The following is a 13,207-nucleotide window of genomic DNA, read 5'->3' on the forward strand; positions in this document are numbered from 1 at the left end:
TGGGTCATATGGAAGCTCAATTTCTAGTTTTTTGAGGAATGTCCATATGGTTTTCCAAAAAGGCTGGGCCAGTCGGCATTCCTACTAACAATGAATGGGAGTCCCTTTTCTCCCTTCATCTGCACCAGAACTAGTTGTTCTTACTCTTTTTGATGTGAGCCAATTTCTGTGATGTAAGGCGATATCTCATTGTTGTTTTGATTTGCAACTTCCTGATGATTAGCGATGAAGAGCATTTTTTTTTCATGTGCCTTTTAGCCATTTGTATTTCTTCTTTGAGGAAGTTTCCGTTCATTTCTTCCCCCCATTTTTGATGGGGTTGGAGGTTTTTTTTTTAAATAAAGTTCTACCAGTGCTATATATATATATATATATATATATATATATATATATATACACATATATACATATATATACATATATAATTAATCCCTTATCTGATGGGTATTGGGTAAATAATTAAATAATTTTGTGGTGGAGAGTCTTAACATCCTCCATTATAAAGGGGTGCAGGGAGAGTATGGGGGAAATTGTCTGTCAGGGAGGAAAAAAAAGGGGTGCAGGAATGCTTATATTAGTTTAAATTGAATGAACCCCAAATTAGAAGCTTACCAGATGTTTAGTAATAGGTATATTGTTAAGCTGTTACATGCCCTTACAGTGATATACAGTTCAGCCCCTCCCCCAGATCACTTGATATCCACAACTAAGTGGATAAGAAATAAATTATTACCATTATCAATAATGCTGAGTAAAAGATGCCATGGCAGAAAGGACATATTTGACTCCATATCCATACAATGGAAATGCAACCGAATGCCTATCTGACCGAAAACATCTAGAAGAAGACTTTCTCTGGATGGCTATCTCAAGGAAGTAAGGGGAAGCTTGCAGAAGTGGGGGATATTATTTTGATTATGATGTAGCTTTTAAAAGTGTTTGCAGATGTCAAAACATCCATTCCTACCCTTTAAGTATGTAGTCTATTGTTTTGCATTCTCGCCTCAAAAGTTGTTTAAAATGGAGTGTCTATAATTATTCACAATATATGCAAAGTATAACAAATAAGGAAGCAACAGAACACGCGCTGGTAATTTACCAGCCAAATATTTTAGAAGTCAAGGTTACCATCAATTCGAAATTTTTCTGTGTCACTTGACCACCACGACCCCCCCAGGCTTTTTGCCTAAAAGATGAATGTCAGAAACTATTTTCTGCGTTTAGGTTCCCGAATGTGAATATCTAAGGACTCAGTGAAATTGAAATGAACTGAGTCGAGTCCTAATTTGAGAAGATAACTTGCCCTTTAAAGGGTGGGTGGTGACTGAAGCCTCTTGGGCGTTTCGAATGGGAATGCAGAGTGCGGAATTCCTGTGAACAGTGACCAGGTCTGGAACGTTCTTTTGCTTCCTTTTTGAAAAACACGCCCCGGGAATCGGTCAGTCATAGGATCTTGGCTGTTCCCTCTGGGTGGAGTTTAACGGGCTCCGCCCACACATTTTCTGGGGGAGGACGCGGGAGGATCCGGGTCTGGATCCTGAGTGTGAGCGCCTGACACTCCTGGGAAGTAGCTAGCAGCGGTCCCAGGAGGGCTCGGACTGAGTAAGGGATGCTAATCAACCTTCCTTCCGAGGAAAACCTCCGTTTTCCTTTGCAGAACTAAACTATGACTCAGCTTATGCAAATTGTGCATTAACCGCGGGAAGCTGGCCCCTTGCCCGACTTCAGCTGCTGCTTAGTTTGGGCACAGCCAGATCCTTTTTGCTCTGCAGTTAAAGGATTCAGGTCTGTAACTGCTGGTCTTTTTTTTTTTTTGGTTTTGTTTCTCTTTCTGAGCGATGGCGATTACCGTCTTTATCCTCCGGTTGGCCCTCTGCATCCTGGCATTTCCCTTGTACCTGCTGAATTTTCTGGGCTTGTGGAACTGGCTATGCAAAAGATGGTTCCCCCACTTCATGGTGAGGTTCACTGTGATGTATAATGAGCAGATGCTGAGCAAGAAACGGGAGCTCTTCAGCAGCCTGCAGGAGTTTGCGGGCCCCTCGGGGAAGCTCTCTCTGCTGGAGGTGGGCTGCGGCTCTGGGGCCAACTTCCAGTTCTATCCCCCCGGCTGCCGGGTGACTTGTGTGGACCCCAATCCCAACTTTGAGAAGTTCCTGATCAAGAGTATTGCCAAGAACCGACACCTGCAGTTTGAGCGCTTTGTGGTGGCTGCCGGGGAGAACATGCACCAGGTGGCCGACAGCTCCGTGGACGTGGTGGTCTGTACCCTGGTCCTGTGCTCCGTGGAGAGCCAGGAGCGCATCCTCCAGGAAGTGCACAGAGTGCTGAGACCGGTGAGTGGGGGGATGTGAGGATTTAGAGTGTAGTGAATGGCCCATCGCGCTCCTGTCAATTGCAGGAGGGTCAAACGGGCTGATACAAAAGAAGACTGATACTAGAGAAGACACATGAAATTCAACCCGCCCCCCTCCAAGGGGCCCCGGTGAGGACAGCGACGCGTGGGGCAGGAGACTCTGCGTTGTTCTCTTCCACGAACTTGGCTTTATAGTCTCTTAAAAGAATGTATAGAATGCTTAAAATTCATTAAAATATGATTGGGAGCAGGAATAGAAAAATAGCCAGTATGAATAAAATCTCCAACCTAAGTTGATATGAAAAAACATCTCCCAAAGATAATGTTAAATGAAGAAAAGCAATCGAAGTTTCAAATATTAGAAGCGGAAAATACTGTTTGTCTATGTGCTCATGGGATTGGAAGCATGGAAAAGATTTCTTGTCAATTTCCACCTTTCTGTATTGAAACTCCGCACACTTGTATATGCAACTTTCATGTATCCATTATTTGACACTAAATTCGAAAGTTTCATTTTAAAAAGTATGAATACCTTAACATTTTTATTTGGTAGGAGAAAGGAATGTTCTATAATCCCCAAATTTATTTTCTAGTAAAAGTAGTTTTCTAGGGAAGAAAGGAACTTTGACTTAGGGTTCAGAGGCAATTGTGTAAATTTTTCTTTGGCTCGAGGCAATATCAAAGGAGTCCATGAGAAAGCTGTGATTCGCATGCCCAAAAACTGAGTTCTTAAGTTTAAACAGTGTGCACTAACTTGGCACTCCTAGTTTTGCCCACAGTGATTCCAGTCTTACAACATCTACAAGGGTTAAGTAGCTACTTCTCTACTGAAAATACTTCCAAGGGGACCGTATTCTTAGTAGTCTTCTTTAGCTGCTGTGACACAGCTGCAGAATATATCCAGGATCTTTATTATATTCTTCTGTAACCCTCACAGCAAATCTTTTACTCCACTGTTACCTTCATGGTGCGCTAAGAAAACAAAATTCAGAGAGGTTAAGAAATTGACTGGCGTTGCACAGCTAGTAGATCTGACGTTATTCACTTCAAGTAGTCTTATTTTTGGAGGGGGGCAATCCGGGATGTGTTCAGGTCTTACTCCTGGCTCTGCACTCAGGAATCACTCCTATGGGGTGCCAGAGATCAAACCTGAGTCAGGTGTTTGTCTGCTGAACTATATAGCTGAACTATATAACTATATAGCCCCTACTCCAGGTATTATTTTACCCTGCACTACAGTGCTTACCAGTGGGCTTTTGATTGCTCTGACATTTCAACTACATTTGCTACTTATACTCTCCTGCTGGAGACATCAGGTCCTTCCACAGGTTTGAGGACAACTTGAGATGAATTAAAAGGCTTTTAAAATGCCATTAAAAACAACAGGCTAGGGAAAATATGTGTAATATTCATGATTATATCCAAAGTATCCTTTCTAAAAAAAGCAAGACTCCTGTGGTAAACTTATCAAAGATACCACAAGACAAACCAGAAAAGAAGAAATGTGCTAGTAATATTAAAGATATGTATATTTTTTACAACAACATAAAAAGTTCTGTTGGGGGGGGCGGGAAATCACACCTGGTGGTTGAACCCAGACCCTTTGGACCCTTGTACAAGCAAGACATGTGCTCTGTGACTTGAACCACATCCCAACTCAGGAAAGAAAATTTGACCCATGAAAATGATAAACACTGGGGTACTGATGTTTGTTTACTGGAAATGGCCCTTCATAATGATTGTTCATAGGTATGTAAATTTGCTACAACCTCTTGTCCTTTGTTTGGTGTCCACATGCAGCTGTCCTTAGTGCTTATCCTGGCTCTACCCTCAGGGATTACTCCTGGCAGTGCTTAGAGGGTAGTATGTGGTGCTGGAGATTGAACCCTGGGTGGGTTTTGTGCTTCTAAAGCTTATTCCTGGCAGGGCTAGAGCGATAGCACAGCAGGTAGGGCATTTGCCTTGCACACGGCCGACCCGGATTCGAGTCCCAGCATCCCTTACGGTCCCCTGAGCACCGCTAGGGGTAATTCCTGAGTGCAGAGCCAGGAGTAATTCCTGTGCATCACCAGGTGTGACCTCCCCGCCCCCCCCCAAAAAAAAGCAAAAAATAAATAAGTAAATAAAAATAAAGCTTACTCCTGGCTCTGTTCCAAAATCACCCTGGCAGTGCTCAGGGGTCCCAGGGGATTGAATCTAGGCCAGCCACTTACAAGGTAAGCACCTTACCTGCTGTATTATCTAGATTTAATATTTTTGAAGAATGTCCATACTCTCTTCTATAGTGGTTGAACCAATTGACATCCCTACCAATAATGCACGAGGGTTCTCCTCTTTCTACATTCTCAATACATTTTTCTCATGGTAGTTTTGATTTGCCTTTCTCTAGTGATAAACAGTGAAGAATATCTTTTCATTGAGACACTAGCCATCTTTACATCTTCTTTGGTGAACAGTTTAGAGCCTTAAAAATCCTTAAAATTAGATCCATTAACATTTTTTAAAAAAATTATTAGAATTAAGGTAAAGTGTTTACAATGGTGTGGACAGTCAGTCTTGGTGGACACAACTCACTTCATCACCACCCAAGTGCCCATGACACCACCCCACCTATGCTCCAGTGTCTTCTCCTCTCCACCTGTCCTCCCCTCACCTGGTATTCTTGGTTTGTACTCCCGCATCCAGAGTTTGTTAGCAATCGATGTTATCTATTTCCTTGTCTTGTTCCCCTGGACATCACAGATGAAGGAGCTTGCCTGGTGCTTGTCCTTCTCTTTGCCTACTTAGGATTTAGGTTGTTGTGAATGTGTGTTGAGGGGTAAGTTGCTTATATGTTTGGAAACATTAACACCTCACATGATATATCATAAAGCAATGTTTTAGGTAATTTTAAAACACATCAGTGAAACATAATGTATAGTATCTGGTGTTAGAAACACGAATTCAGTCAGATAAAGTATGCACCCAGTCTTTTATTTATTTTTTTTTTATTAAAAAATTTTTAATAGTGAAACATCATGAGGTACAGTTGCAGACTTACACATTTTTGTGCTTGGGTTTCAATTATACAATGATCAAATACCCATCCCTCCACTGGTGCCCATTTCCCACCACCACGGATCCCAGTATCCCTCCCACCCTTCCCCCCCCCCATCCCCTCATCCCACCCTGCCTCTGTGGCAGGGCATTCCCTTTTGTTCTCTCTCTCTTATTGGGTGTTTGGTTTGCAAAAGAGGCAATGGGTGACAATCATGTTTAGTCTGTAGTCAACTTTCCGTATGCTTCTCCCATCCTGGGAGGATCCTCCCAACACCTTTATTTGGTGTTCCCTTCTTTGTCTGAACTCCCTTTTCCCCTAGTATGTGTGGTTGGCCTCCAAGCCATGGAGTAAAATTCCTGGTACTAATTTCGGCCATTCTTGCACCCAGTCTTTTTTAAAAAAAAAGAATTAATTACTTTTGCCATGGAGGTTACACTCCGAAGGGCTGAGGGGCCACTCCTGGCTGTACTCAGGCATCACTCCTGGCAGGGCTCCTGGGACTACAGCAGTGCTGGGGATTGTCCTGTGGTAGGACCCAGGCAAGCCAACCACCTTACCCTGGACTACCTCTCAGTCTCAGGAAAAAAATCTTAACCAGTAATTATCACGAGCCAGTGTCATGGTGGTTGATTGTTTGTCCTCTATAAACTTTCCTGTGTTTTCTAAATTTTCTAAAACAAACATATCGGTGAGGCAGTATTGCCAGATTCCGGAGCCAGACCATCTGGTTTCGAATCTTGATTCTCATATTTGCAAGATTGTGACCTTGGGAACTTTACTTATTTTCTGTGTGACTCAGTTTCCTCATTTATAAAGATAGAACGATAATAATAAAGTCTAGTGTGAGGATGAAGTGAGTTGAGTTAACATGGGATCGGCATTAAGGGTGGCCCCAGGAGCTGAGGCGATGGCTCCAGGGTGGAACATGCAGAACAGCTTGTTCTTGCCCCGGCCTCATCACTAAGTGTTCCGAACACTGCCGGAAGCAAACTCTTCGGCCTGACCCAATAATAGCCCAAAGCCAAAACAAAGCCAAAACATTTGTACATGCTTCAAAATCACAAAGAAATTAAAATTTTAAATAATACTGTAATAATATACTGCTGGAGAGGTAGTACAGCAGGTAGGGTGCTTGCCTTGCATGAGGCTTACCATCACCAACTGGGTTCCTGGCACCACAGATGGTCCCCCAGACCCTGCCAGGCTCATCTCTGAGTTCAGAGCCAGGAAAAAGCCCTGGAGATCACCAGGTGTGGCCCCAAACCACCCTCCCAGCCCCCACCAAAAGAATAGCATCTTGAATTCAGGAACTACTTTATGTTCTAGCTATGAGCTATATTCCTTTTATAATGAGAACTAAGTGAATTGTTTTAGATTTGCAGCTCTCTATAAAAGTTGGCAGATGTCTCAAGTAAGGACCAGAAGGTGTCTTAGTAAGTTTCATTTATCCCTGTCTTCTCGTGAAGTGGTCTCTGGAGCCACTGAAATCTGAATCTGAATTTTTAAATTTATTTTTTCTAGATCTGTTTTCCCCCATTAAAATTAAAATCCTTGACGTGTTTTCTTTCTTTCTCAGGGAGGCGCTTTTTATTTTATGGAGCATGTAGCAGCCGAACGGTCCACCTGGAATTACTTCTGGCAGCAGGTCCTGGATCCGACCTGGAACCTTCTCTTTGATGGATGTAACCTGACCAGAGAGAGCTGGAAAAGCCTGGAGAGAGCGGGTTTCTCTAAGCTTAAGCTGCAGCACTTACAGGCCCCCCTATCCTGGGAGTTGGTGCGTCCTCACATTTGCGGATATGCTGTGAAATAGCACGCACAGGGGTGCGGGGCTGAACGGCTCAATCACTTAAGGGTTCAGCTTAACACGAAAGGCTAGTTGGCAGAAAGAAAACCCTGGTTTGGTTATTTTTGTTATGAAGGTAAAGTTGAATTATATCCCTAAAATTTACATTGTAATCTTCCCAGCCATTTTCTATTGTCTCCCCTCAAGAATCAAAAACAGAATAAAACAGAAAACACCTTTGAATTCTCTGAAAAAGCAGAATGAGCTTCCATAGCTGAATTCTATCATTTATCCCCAAACTGACTTTATTGAATAATTTCAAAATTTTCCAGGTGTCTTACTTGAATTGTTATTCAACAGATTTTAGTTTTGTCCCCTCTTTGGAAGCTTGATACTAACAAGTCGAATAACTCAAAAGACTATTTTGTAAGGAGAGATGCAGGGACCAGGCAGGGAGACAGCTCAAAGGGCTGGGGTACCTCCTTTGCAAGTTGGAGCCCCAGGTCTCATGCCTAGAACCCCATGAACCACCCCCGCAAATAAAAAAAAAGAAGTAAAAATATCTTAATAATTTACAAGCCAAATAAAAACAATGTTAACAGGTGATAATCCAAATCATCCACATACACACATACAAGTAGAACAAATATTTTTATAAAGAAAACTGATACTTGATCTTCAAGCCTGTGTTCTCGCTTGCTTGTCTCCATGGGTCTCTGCTTGCTTTTTCCACGCTGGAAAAGCTTGTGCTCTATCTTGAATATATATTCCTTTCCCTGTCCCTTTATCCTCCCTCTGCATCTTCCTAAGTAAGTTTCATTCCATTAAAGCTTTGTGCTTAAAAATAAAACAAAAAAACCTTTGCTTCATTAGAAAATAAAAAAAAGAATCTGAATCTATTTGCTATTCTTAGTATCTGTAGGCTGGCTCTCAAAATTCATGTCCCAGAAAGTCACAGCAAGGCCTGCTTTGTTGTATCTTTTATTCTACCATTTATTGAAGTTTGTTTTCCTGCAATTTAGCCTTCTATTTGCTTGTTTGTTTGGGTGTCATAGCTGGCGGCACTCAGGGCTTATTCCTGCCTCTGCTCAGGGATCACTCTTGGAGCAACTCCGGGGACCAAACCCAGGTTGACCACATGCAAGTCAAGTGCCCTACTGTGATAGAGCTCCGGCCAATCAGCCTTCAGTTCTTAAGATAAAGATTGTACTTGTCGCTTTATTATACACTTAAGACTATTTGAGGCAATTAAGGTTTTTTAGATCCTTTTTCCTTATAGCATATACTTTGTTGAGTATGGTAGATTGCAGGTAAGAAAGGGCCCACTGTAATTAGAAAAACCTATGTAATTAAGTATTCTCTATTAGGAGCTATGTAAGAGCTCTTAAAAAGGGGACAGGCTGTCTGTGAGCCTGTAAAGAAGTAAACAAGTATTTGGGGGGATTATTGTGATCAAGTTTCTATTCCTGTCTCAAGCTGACATTTTTGTTATTTTTGCAACTATCCAAACCTTTTAAAAATCATCACAGGCGAGCAAGATTTTCAGGGGCTGGGGTGTTCTCAGAGGTAGAATTGTGGTGTGAGGCTTTGCATGTGTGAGGCCCCGGAATAGAACCTCAGAACCACAAAAATATCTATTTTCAGTAATAGAGTACATGTATTTTATTATCATTATATTTCCTGAGGTTATTTTGCATGTTTTTATTATAAATATCAAATCAACTAATTCATATACAATTTAGACATGGAAATATAATAAATGGTTTATATCTTTGCTGGCTTGGTTTCATTATTATTAATATTTCTAAGAAAGCGTTCCTTTAATGGCTTTAAAGGAAATTTAACTGTTTGATATTTCTTCTTACAGCTAGGTAGATATTTCTTCTTACAGCTAGGTAGGTATTAACTTAGCGAGTAGATTTTAGCAAATGCACATTTGGAAAACTCAGAAAGGCTTTTGAAGAACAGAAGAACAAAGACCACTTTGTGAAATCTGTAGAGTAGAATATGTAGGGTAGGGTGGCTTCCTGTGCTACCTTTGAATGTTGCAATGGTGTTAGTTGATCTCGAGTTCATGAACCTTCTCACAAAGTCTCATCTTCCCACCGTACTGCTGCCTAGGGCAGCCTTTCGACCAAATAATTGGAAAAGTTACAGGCTGGCCTGGTGAAATACACATTGGAAGAACAAGTCCACGATGGATGGAAAAGTAGTAATGTCAAAGTCCAGGTTCTCAGCAAGTTCCTCTAGCCTAGTAGAATGAGAAATATTATCCTCACTTTCTAGAGACAACACTGAGGACCAGAGATAGAATATGTGAAGTTTCTCTCTTTTTTAAAAAAAATTTTTATTAGTGAAACACCATGAGGTACAGTTTCTTACATTACACCAACGACTGAGGAAGTTTTAGAAGTCCTGAGTTCTCGAACTGCAAAACCCCTTTGACTGTTATTGCTACAACATGACCTTCTCACTGCTTTTCTCCTTGGACCCAGAGAACATACATTTATGACTGTATGTTCACTCATTCATCAATCATTCCAAAAGCCTGGAAAAGTAGCTAAGTCTATGCAAAATGACAACAGATAGACGGTAAAATATGTATCAACTTACATGGCATCTTTTCTCATATTTAAAATCACGGTCCGGTCCTCCCCTTGTTCATCGATTTGCTCGAGTGGGCCCAGTAACGTCTCCATCATGAGACTTGTTGTTACTGTGTTTGGCATATCGAATATTTAAAAATGTATCTGATAAAAAGGAAAAAAATAAAAGATGACACATGGAAGGAGGAAAATGAAAATCAGTGATCTAGGTTAAGTGACTGTTATTTGCTCACTATTACTTCTGACTATGACTTCTCTGCTCTCACTTTCTTGATCTGTTCACGGGAATCAAATTAAAAAGGCTTATTTTGAAGGAGCTCATGGAGAAAGCGTTTTGTGTTTGATAAAAGCACTTACTAGATACGTTGCTCTTGGCACTTGGCATAGAACCATGAATAAGCTAAATGTGATCCCTCCCTTCATGGAGCAGGCCATGAAGAGAAATGTTCGCAGTGAGGGAGAAGAGCAGGGTTTCAGGAGAATGGAATCTGATCTCCCCAGGGGGAGGTGAATCAGACGCTCCTCGAGGAAGTGATATTTGAGCTGAACTGCAGAGAAAAAATAAATCCATCTGCGTATTAGCCTAATGGAACAACTTGTACCACAGATAGGAGGAGAAATCAGGAGGTTCAGAGAACTGAAATTGGTCAATGTTGGGCCACAGCAACTGAAGGATAGATTTGGGGATGGCTACTAACTCAATCAGGTTCTTTCTTATTTTGTTAAAACCTGTGGCCCAAGAGCCCCAATGTCTGAGTCCTCTCAAACATTACTCTGCAGGCCTGTGGGCCACTCCAGGCCATACTTGGCTCTTCACTCAATGTTACAGCCTGAGGATGTAGAACTGCTTCTGCCCTATGGCATCAGGGACTACCAGGGCCTCCCAGTAGTGCTCAGGTGATGTGCCATATACCTGTGCCTGATGCTTAGTGGATCATGGGGTCCCGGGGATCAAACCAGGTTGGGAGCATGCAATGAATGAGTCCCTCACCCTTGTGCTATTTCCCTAGTTCCTCACCACTTATTTAAGTGGCTAACAACAGTAGAAAAAAATGAAAAGTTCAGAGAGAATTCAAAGGGCTGGAGTGCATGTTTTACATGTCTTGCATGTGGGAGCCCCAGGTTTGATCCCTGGCACCACAAGGTCCCTCAGCACTGCTGGGAATCACCCTTGTAAGCACCAAGCCTGGAATAGCACCCAAGCGGTGCTAGGTATGAACCCCTGCCCCCAAAAAAATTATTTTTAAAAGGTTAAACATTTCTTATTAAGCATTCTATCCCTAAGTAATCTAATATTCTAATTGTTTCTTTTGAATTCCTACATATTTTAATACTGAATAGAAAGTAAAACAAATATTACATAATAGTTCCTCTTGTACTTTCACCCACCTTCTCCTTTGATATTACTTTGGAAAACACAGAACTTAACATAACTGAAATTCAATTCTTGTTTACCTGTTAAGACAATTGTGAAATTAATGAATCATAGCAGACTAATGTTCACAAAAGCAAAAGAGAAAACTTCTCAGTCAGTGAAACTTTAACCGTCTCAATACTTAAACCAAAAGCACTCAGGCAGCATTAAAGAGTAACCAGAATTCCTGAGTCCTGCAGCTGCCAGAGAATGGGGGCAGAGGTCATCTTAACTGAAGGCACAGGAAATGAAATGACTAGTGCCAAGTTCCCAATGTCCAGTTCAGTAAAACAAAGTAGAAGTATGAGGATCAAAACAGTGTTTTTTCAATTCTAAATGAAAATTTGGGGAACCAACAGAGAACTACATGAAAACCAGAAAAATTACTGTTCAAAATATACCATTTTTTTTAAAGTAAAAATTTCTCACACTCAGTAATCTTTCCTTAAACTGCCTCTTTCAATGTCTTTAAAATGTATCTGATTAAAAAAAACACCGTATCTGACAATGATGTTGACTTCTTGGAATGATCCCTTTACTCCCTGGCCCTAACAATAAAAACATCCATTTCTTATGTTCATTTTTAGTGCTGGACACTAACTTGTTACACAATTCCTTTTTTTTAATGACAAATGCATTATTTTATTTTTAAAACAATAAGTCAGTTTCCCTCACTTTGTGGAATTTCACAAACAAATTATATGGAATCTATATCAGATTCAGTTTTATGACTATGAATAAACAAGTGAAAATTGAGAGTAAATGAAAGTCAGTTTATCTATGAGCCTGGGAGAGGGAGAAAACCGGGCAAGGCGTTGGGGACGAACAGGAATGTGCTCCTCACAATTCCTTTTATGCGATTCTCATAACTCAACTATGCAGGTCTGACTATCTGATTTGGCAAGGGAGAGTCCTGTGGACATGCCTTTGTCCACACAATGGGTGGCCCACCAGCTCCCCCACGTGACATACCGTCTCCACAGACCAGGGCTCCCCGAGTACGAGTTTCTAAAGAACTTCCCAAACCTCTGTGATTCCGCCTCTTTGTATTTTTATTCTCCTTCTCATGGTGAATAGTCCCTCAGTATTGATTATTTGTGTTCAGTCCCTTGAGATGTGTGTGTGTATGTGTGTGTGTGTGTGTGTGTGTGTGTGTGTGTGTGTGTGTGTTTGGGGGCTACATCCAGACTCTTGGAGGCTATCCCCGGCAGTGCTCAGAGAACCATGCAGTGCCAGGAAATGAAGCAAGTTCTTCCTCTTTTTTTTTTTCTTTTTGGGTCACACCTGGTGATGCACAGGGGTTACTCCTGGCTCTGCACTCAGGAGTTACTCCTGGCAGTGCTCAGGAGACCATATGAGATGCTGGGAATTGAACTTGGGTCGGCAGCCTGCAAGGCAAACGCCCTCCCCGCTGTGCTATCTCTCCAGCCCCGAAGCAAGTTCTTCTGCATGCAGAGAATGTGCTCAGACCTTTGGCCATTCCCTTGAGACATACTCTTAGCTTGTATCCACTAAACCTCATGCTTTTGCTGTTTCTTTGCAATTTAGATTTTGACTCTATAAGGGCAATTTAACGTATCTTTCCCTAAATGAACAATACTTTTCAACTTTCCATATGGCCCCTGTGGGCTCCCAGGATATTCCTGGGAGGGCACAGTTGAAAACTGCATAAACGGGGCAGGGGGCATGGCGAGGCCAGAAAGCCAACAGCAGTTGAGAGAGGGGCGAAGAGGAAGGAAACAAGGTGGAAGAGGGGGCCATTTGCTGTATTTGAAATTCTGCCCATTTACTGTATTTCCCAAGAACCAGCTGGAATGATCCCCTGGCTGCCTCAAGAAGCTTTGCTTTGAAAATCTATGCCCTCCCTCATTCCCATTACTAGGACTGCCCCCCACGCCATCAATCTCTTCTATTTTTTCTCCTGCATACCAAACACAGTGCTACTACACCACAGGGGCAAGTTAACTTATCCCAAGTCCTGCTTCTTTTTCTATACACCGTTCAG

General features: G+C 41.8%; 1 protein-coding gene across 1 annotated transcript; it reads left to right on the plus strand.

The window, feature by feature from the left end:
- The first annotated feature begins 1,511 nt into the window (after nt 1–1,511).
- TMT1A (thiol methyltransferase 1A) lies at nt 1,512–8,956 on the plus strand. Its single transcript, XM_056120286.1, has 2 exons — nt 1,512–2,336; nt 6,973–8,956. The coding sequence occupies exons 1-2, from the start codon at nt 1,839–1,841 to the stop codon at nt 7,207–7,209; spliced, it is 735 nt and encodes a 244-aa protein (XP_055976261.1). The 5' UTR covers nt 1,512–1,838; the 3' UTR covers nt 7,210–8,956.
- Nucleotides 8,957–13,207: the final 4,251 nt, after the last annotated feature.

The sequence above is a fragment of the Sorex fumeus genome, unplaced genomic scaffold (assembly GCF_029834395.1).
Source record: "Sorex fumeus unplaced genomic scaffold, SorFum_2.1 ptg000042l, whole genome shotgun sequence".
Classification (NCBI taxonomy): domain Eukaryota; kingdom Metazoa; phylum Chordata; class Mammalia; order Eulipotyphla; family Soricidae; genus Sorex; species Sorex fumeus.